The 7813-nt window shown below is 50.4% G+C and overlaps 1 protein-coding gene across 4 annotated transcripts; it reads left to right on the top strand.

Moving 5' to 3' along the window:
* Positions 1-363: 363 nt before the first annotated feature.
* POLR3D (RNA polymerase III subunit D) lies at positions 364-7313 on the top strand. 4 transcript variants are annotated; one of them, XR_012498118.1, is made up of 10 exons: positions 376-514; positions 737-906; positions 2198-2241; positions 2848-2999; positions 3151-3275; positions 3479-3647; positions 4004-4269; positions 4723-4875; positions 5031-5717; positions 5845-5945. XR_012498118.1 is itself a non-coding variant. In XM_019714391.2 (9 exons), exons 2-9 carry the CDS (start codon positions 742-744, stop codon positions 5151-5153), a joined length of 1197 nt encoding a protein of 398 aa, XP_019569950.1. In that variant the 5' UTR covers positions 364-514; positions 737-741; the 3' UTR covers positions 5154-7313. The 4 variants fall into 4 exon arrangements, 3 of the variants coding, with proteins under 3 accessions (XP_019569950.1, XP_074194355.1, XP_019569963.1); XM_019714391.2 differs by having other exon boundaries at positions 364-514; positions 5031-7313; XM_074338254.1 differs by lacking the exon at positions 5845-5945 and having other exon boundaries at positions 364-531; positions 5031-5812.
* The last annotated feature ends 500 nt before the right edge of the window (positions 7314-7813 follow it).

Genomic DNA, 7813 nt, shown 5'->3' with positions numbered 1-7813 from the left:
GCCCGCAGCCGCGGCTCGGCCCGGCCAGGGCTCCCGACTCTGAGTCGGGGTCTTGTTCTCCGCCCCGCGCCCCTCGCCCCACCCGGAGCTGCGACCCCACAGCCCCAGGGTGGAGAATCTCTGTGGAGAATCCTCATATTGTGTCGGCGGCTGCCAAGGCCCACAGACCCTGAGCTGGACGCTTCCACCCACCACCTCGGGCCAAGACCCCCGAGCGCTGCACTGTGGCGTAACCTGAACCAGTCCCCTCTTCCTTTTTCGCCCTCTCAACCCAGCTTTTCCCGACTCCGGGAAGAACCGGGAAGAGAAGGCGGAGGCGAGCGGGGCGCCGCCGGATAAATACTGTGGCCAGCCCCGCCCCCCGACCTCACTTCCGCCTCGCGGCAAGATGGCGGCGCCTGGGTGCCGCCACGCAGACTTCCGCCTGGTGCTGAGCCCCGGGGCCGGCTGTGGGCCGCGCCGGAGCTGAAGTTGGAACGCGCGGGGAGTTGAGCTGCAGTCCGGGTGTGCTGGGGTGCGTCGCTGCCTCAAGTTAGCCGGGACCTGGGGAGAGGGAGCGCCAAAGGCTTTAGCCCGGGTGGTCCGGGGAGTAGCCACGTGGGCGGGGAGGAGCTGAGACACTGCGGGAGGGACGCACTGACTGAGGGGCGGGCGGCCAGGTGGGTGGGGCTCCGCCCAGGGTCCGCGTGTCAGTCCCCTCGATTGACTTTGTTGTCCTTTTTCTCTTCCCTCCCAGGCAACATGTCGGAAGGAAACGCCGCGGGCGAGCCCAGCGCTCAGGGAGGGCCCCGACCCCTCCTCTCTGGGGCCCGGGGTCTTATCGGGCGGCGGCCGGCTCCTCCCCTCACCCCGGGCCGCCTTCCTTCCATCCGCTCCAGGGACCTCACCCTTGGGGGAGTCAAGAAGGTATCCGACTACCTTGAATTCCAGGCCCCTGGGGTTCAACTGATGTTCATGTAGGGCCTACCGTGATCCATGCGTGATGTAGGGCCTTCCGGATCTCTTGTCCCCAGGTGTTTTGTTTCTTAAAACCCGTGCAAGTCACGCAGGCATAAACTTTGCCTGCAGTTCTAGAGAGTTCTGAATTCGCCAGGGCTCCCAGTGTGCAAACTGCTGGTCTAGAGTATCATGAATCCTACTCTTGGCATTAGAGGCTCTGTTCCTCTCCCATTAGGTTTATGACTGTTAGGCACTGCCGGCCGAATGAGTTGCGGGAGACCAAGATTGGGCTATTAGAATTTGGCTGTTTGAGCTGCGGGAGGTCAGGCTAGAGCAGAGGGGAAAGACCATAACCTCCCCAGCAAAGAGGAGTATGGAGTTTTATAGGAGGGTTGAGGCTGTTCTCCCTTCAATGCTTTAGGGGGTTTTCATTGACAAAGGGTTTCGGGGCATGACCAAGCCCTCCAGCTCCATACCCTGGCCCCAGGTCGCTGTCCAGACCGCCCAGGCTGATCACAGGCCCTTAAGAGATAAAGCAAGACAGGATCAAGACAAGATGGCTTTTAAGATAAAGTTTCTGCTCCTGGCCTAAACATGGTTTAACAATAACAATACATGTAAAGAATTGCCCTGAAAGTGGAGAGGTGAGGGCGATGACAGAAGCTTAAAGCAGCCAGTTTTTAAAGACTTTAAGTTTGCTTAGGGAAATTCTGGTGGCAGTCTAATTTATCATCTGTTTGTGAGTGCTGGCAGATCTGTCTTTCCTACTTGAGCCTTGCTGCTAGAGCTCTTTCCCTATGATATTGACTATTTTACTATTTTGCTATAACATAAGACCGGGTCTTATATAATATAAGACTGGGTATAATACAATATATAACTAGGTCTTATATTAATGTTTGCTCCGAAAGACGCATTAGAGCTGATTGTCCAGCTAGGTCTTATTTTCAGGGAAACACGGTAAATTCCTTTGCTCTTAGAATTTCTGAGGGCTCTCCTTTCAGAGAGCAGAAACTGAGGCTGCTAGTTTAAATGGTTTCTGGTGCCCCTTTCTTCTGTGTATAACGCTACTGCCACCATGACATGACATTTTTCCTTTACAAGCATGAGTCTATTTCTGTAAATCTTTGACAATAGTATGGAATGAGCAGAAGAGCCATGGAGGTCTAGGTCCACATAAGAAGCCCTTTGGGAGTTTTTCCTCTGTATGTTGGGATCAGAATTTACCAAATCAGTGACTCCTGTATTTTACTTTCAGAAAACCTTCACCCCAAATATCATCAGTCGGAAGATCAAGGAAGAGTAAGTAACTAGGCCTTCTTAGTACTTGTTTACTTGCTCTGAATTTGGGCCTTTGGGGAAATAACTAAGTATGTTGCCCAGAAATTTAAATTTGTGTATGTATTTATTTCCTTTCACTAGTGATTTTCAACCTTGGCTCCCAGATGATTCTAATGTGCAAGCTTGGGAACAATACTGATGCCTGGGGGTCCGTCCCAGAAATTGTGGTTTAACTTGTTTGCAATGAAACAGTGATTATCTTTTATAGCCAGAGTTGAGAGCCACTAGTTTAGGCAAAGACGTATTAAGTTTACCCTGAAGTTATTTTGCGTTACAGCCTTCCTGCTTTCAATCAATATAAAAAAGTCCACATTTTGGAGCTGTTGCTATAATTTAACTTTTGAGTTATAGTTCTAATATATACTCACAAACAAGGAGATAAAGTAAAGCAAACTGAAAGGACTGCCCCATCGAGGAAGTGTAAAAGGTACTAGATGTTGTACTGGGTTCTGTTTCTCATGATGTAGTTATTGGCTGAGGTAGAGCAGAGTGGGGTGTGGGAAAATAAGACCAGTTCTCTGAGGCAGGGTAAGTGAGTGCTATCCTTTAATCCATTCTCTTTTCCAGGCCTAAGGAAGAAGTAACCATCAAGAAGGAGAAGCGTGAAAGGGATAGAGATCGACAGCGAGAGGGGCATGGACGGGGCCGGGGTCGCCCAGAAGTGATCCAGTCTCACTCCATCTTTGAGCAGGGTCCAGCTGAAATGATGAAGAAAAAGGGTACAGATGCGCTGGGGAGAAAGGGATCAGTGGATGTTAGCTCAGACTCCCTGAAAGAAGGGCAAGGGCAGTGGAATTTCCCAGCTCCCAGTTCAGTTTCCTTGCTGATGACCTCTTCCTTCCCCCTGGTGAGCTGGATGTTTTCCCACAGGCAACTGGGATAAGACAGTGGATGTGTCGGACATGGGGCCCTCTCATATCATCAACATCAAAAAAGAGAAGAGGGAAACGGATGAAGAAACAAAACAGATCCTGCGCATGCTGGAGAAGGATGATGTGGGTACCAGCAGGCTTGTCGGAGGGGCCTTCTTTGTAGCTGTGGAAAGGGCCTCTGGGAGCCAGGGTTGAGGGAAGAAGCCTGATGAGCAGCAGGAATCTTCGGTTAGAAAAGGGCTAGGATAGATTGCAATCCAGGTATGTGCATGCTGGCCAGGCTGTGTGTGACCCCCTCCCCTCCCCCCCGCCACTTTTTCTGGCAGTTCATCGATGACCCTGGACTGAGGAATGACACTCGAAACATGCCTGTGCAGCTGCCGCTGGCTCACTCAGGGTGGCTGTTTAAGGAAGAGAATGAAGAGCCAGATGTTAAACCTTGGCTGGCTGGCCCCAAGGAACAGGACATGGAGGTGGACGTGCCTGTTGTGAAAGGTAGTCTGTGTCAGGTACCGTCTCAGCTCTTCTGTGGCTGCCCTCCAGGAAGCCGCCCCAGGAAGGAGCCTCCCAGACTGCTGCTCGTAAGCAGGTCCTCTCCCCTTCCAGCTGGAATGGCCTGAGCAGACACTAACATCTCACTCTCAGAGGGTTGACATGGACCCGTGGTCCTAGCCTCAGACAGCCCTTGTTAGATTAAGTCACACAACTCCTGGATCCCTTTTTACAACCAGTGTTTTCCTCCTTCCTGGCTGACTGACAGTGGAATAGCCAGGGGGTGAAGGGATGGGTACGATGAGATGGCATGGAGGGCGGCCACTTGATAGCACTTCCATTTCTGTTACCTCGGGCAGTGAAAGAGGAGCCACGAGATGAGGAGGAGGAGGCCAAGATGAAGACTACCCCCAGAGCAGCGAGAAAGACCCCGGGCCTCCCGAAAGACATATCTGTGGCAGAACTGCTCAGGGAGCTGAGCCTGACGCAGCAGGAAGAGCTGCTGTTCTTCCAGCTGCCAGACACGCTCCCTGGCCAGCCGCCGACTCAGGACATCAAGCCTATCAAGACGGAAGTGCAGAGCGAGGATGGACAGATGGTGGTTATGAAGCAGGAGAAAGACCGGGTATGCTCAGGAATGAGTTCTGTGAAAATGTGGCGGGGGTGGGGGTGGTCCAGCGACCTGTAGGGGGAAGCAAAACTGTGCCACCCTCGCTGAAATGCGAGAATAATACACATTTTTTCTTTCTTTCCATGAGGGGCTTGGGGCTTTGTACTTCAACCCCAATTATGTGTATGTTTACTTTTTACAATGAAATATTTTGAACATGTACAAGTGAGAGAACATAAACTCATGTGCCATCACCCAGTTTGAGCAGTTCCTGATATTTTGTTGATTTGTTTACTTGTTGGCTGTGGGTTTTGTTTTTTAACCAAAGGCAGGCAGACCTAGGAAAAGGCCCTCTTTGGAGACCTCATGCTAACCTTTGCTGCCTCCTTCCTTTCGGAAAAGGTTCAGTCATGAAGGATGGAGGAAACAACTCCTTACCCCCGTTCCGTCCCCTGATTCTCTTCACAGGAAGCCAGGCTGGCAGAGGATGTTTGTACCCTTGCTAACCTGACTGAGGGTCAGGTTGGCAAGCTGCTCATCCGCAAGTCGGGAAAGGTGCAACTCCTCCTGGGCAAGGTGACTCTGGACGTGACAATGGGAACCGCCTGCTCTTTCCTGCAGGTGAGAGCCCATAGGGGCAGGGCAGAGGCTCTTGAAGAGGTTGAGGAGTGTTGGGAGATCAGTGCTAAATGAGGGAGAGGGGTTCCTGGGATTATCAGGACTGTGTGATGAGCTTTGTGATTTTGGATCTCATCACCTTCTTTGTTGATTGGCAGGAGCTGGTGTCCGTGGGCGTTGGAGACAGTAGGACAGGGGAGATGACAGTCCTGGGACACATCAAGCACAAACTTGTATGTTCCCCTGATTTTGAATCCCTCTTGGATCACAAACACCGGTAAAATGAGCAGATGGAAGATGTTGGTGACTGCCTACGGCTGCTGCCTTCCCCAGACGTTTTGTTCTAAAATCTGTGTGACCCAGAAGGGGCCTGTCAGCCCACCCACTCCAGCCTTTGGCAGCCATTGTCCCAGTTTTCCCCACAGGGCCCACATGGCTCCCTCCCACAGCAGCTGTGAATGGCACAGTGACTTTCCCACAGTGTGGATACTGCGTATCCTTGCTGCTGGGGCACTTGTCCCTTCTATTTATTTTTATATTTATGTCTTATCTTGTCAACTGAGTGCATCTTCCCCAGGTAGAGAGCGGAGGGCCTGTGGAAAAGTACAGGCTCATTCTCGTGGTGACCATCTTGGTTCTCACAGTGGGAAGGGTAGGGACTGCTGCTGCTACTCGTGCTCCCCCCTTCCTTCTGCGGGGCAGTGTCGGAGAGGAGCAGGGAATTTTTGAGTATTCAGTTCCAGCTCTGTCAGCGACTAGTTGTGTGACCTTGGACAAACTACCTAACTTTTCTGAGCCTCATGTTACTCATCTGACAGAAACAAGGAGAATACCTACCTCACAAGGTTGGTGTGAGGATTACATGGAAGATATAGATGAAAACTCCTTACACAAGGCCAGACACACACAATAGGCACTCAATAAATGTTCGTTTCCCTTCTGTTTGCCTGAATCTGTTTTCAAACAAAATAGAGAATCCGAGCATCTCACAGGAAGTGAGCAGAGCTGCTTTGTCCCTGCATTCTGACTCCACATCCCATCCCCACGCTGGGCCTGATGCTCCGAAGGTACAGGTTCGGGCCCTCCTATGCCCTTTTTCTCCTGAGCGCTCTTAGCCAAATGCTTCCTGTTCTTTGCTGTGAGGTGCTAGCTATGGGTTCTTTCAGAAGTGAAGAGATCGTGTCACCTGGCATCCTGTGAATGCCTTTGGGTGACATGATGGTCCCAGGACTCATTCCCTGCCCTCACCCCTGCAATAAGTAGCCTGGATTCCATTTAAGTAGTCTCAGAAAAGAGATTAATGATTCCCATAGAGAATCATCACCACACTAAGTCATACTGCTGCAAAACAGCACTTAGTAAGATACAAGTTAGAGATTTATTAAGTAATGGCATCCTTGACGTTTGGCAGATGACCTCCCACTTCAAAAGCTTTGAATTTAAGAGGTGCACTTCTGTCCCCTGTACTAGCATCACCGGGTCCGCCCACTCAGCTTAGAGCCCAGTCCCCACTGGCCACACTGGCTTCTTAGTTTTTGGGTCTGTGGTCCTGTTCCTTTCACCAGGTCATCACACTCTTGACCCTTCCGATGTGTAGTCCCTGGAGGCGCAGCTTGTCTGCCCCACCCCTTGTCCACAGGCTGGGTTTTCCCTTGGTTCAGCATGCAGAGCCGTCTCGGAGATCAGGGAAAGCCTCCTGCAGCGGTGTTTGTGGTCATTAGAGGCCGATGTCACAGCTCCCCTTGCTGTGAGCTTCATTAGCACGCTGCTTCTGGAACAGACGGACCACACAGGCTCAATAACGACTCCTCCTGACGTTCAGGTGACCCCAGGTGGTTATGCCTGCCTTTAGTCTCATCTTCCTTCTGTCATGGCTGGTGCTTTTCCTTCGCTGAGCCCCTCAAGCTGCCTAGCTAGCATCTATTGGGGGGGATTGAATATTTAGTTACCACATTCCCCTTCTGTAGCTAAGAGCTCACGGAAGTTCTGTTAGATAGTGTAGTCTGCTTTCTTCTCACTATAGAGGACTGGAGCAGAAGGGTTCCTTGGAGACATGTAGGGGAAGACCTGTTTGGTCTAAGGCTGAGCCATGAGGAGCCAACTGCTTTTTGTTCTCTGGGCTCTGATGCGTGCTTTTAAATAACTGCCAGTGGGTCTCCATTATAATCCTCTCTTTTCTGTTTCTTTGGCTCAGAAACACTCTGCTGCTTTTTTCGGCTATCTCGAAGGCCCTGCCTCATTAGATGTTTGGGATTTTGCAGTCTTTAGTTCTTTGACTCATCCAAGAAAGTTTCAGGAGGAGCACATACCACTTTCACGTTCATCATTTCAAGTATCTTGGGAATTGAATGTTAGAGCCCTGCATCAAAGTCCCTATGACCTGTCTCTATTCCCTGATACACAGATTAGACGTCATCAATAAAAGAGTGGAAGAAAGTCAAGGCAAGTCTGCTTTCTTGGCTGAGCCTCTGAAGCATATACGTTTCTCCCAACAAATCAGTGCAAATACTGGAAGTAAAAGGCCCAAAGCCACCTTGGTATATGAATGCCAATGGTTTACTATCTGCATCTGTGTGTATGCATTTTGCTAAGACACCGAAAGAGGGAACTATAGGCTTGTTCATTTCTTAACTATGTGGTTAAGTGACAGACATGGGCTTTAGAATCAGGGCTGAGCTTGAATCCAACTACACCAGTCACACTGGGGAAAATTACTTAACCTTTCCTAAGCTCAGTTTTATTTATTTTCTACAAAAATGAGATAACAGTAGCTTTTTAACAGGGTTGCTTTTAAATTGCAGTGGACTTAAAGCATTTACTTGGTGCCAGACAGAAGGTGCTGCTTCTATCAGCATGTGGTCAGCACAAGTAACAGGTGAGACTGACAGTGACAGAAGCAGTAAGGGTGTGTTTAATTATCTCACCAGAGATGGGTGGTTCC

This window comes from Rhinolophus sinicus, linkage group LG07, assembly GCF_036562045.2.
Source record: "Rhinolophus sinicus isolate RSC01 linkage group LG07, ASM3656204v1, whole genome shotgun sequence".
NCBI lineage: Eukaryota > Metazoa > Chordata > Mammalia > Chiroptera > Rhinolophidae > Rhinolophus > Rhinolophus sinicus.
This window is presented reverse-complemented; position numbering and strand designations above follow the sequence as displayed.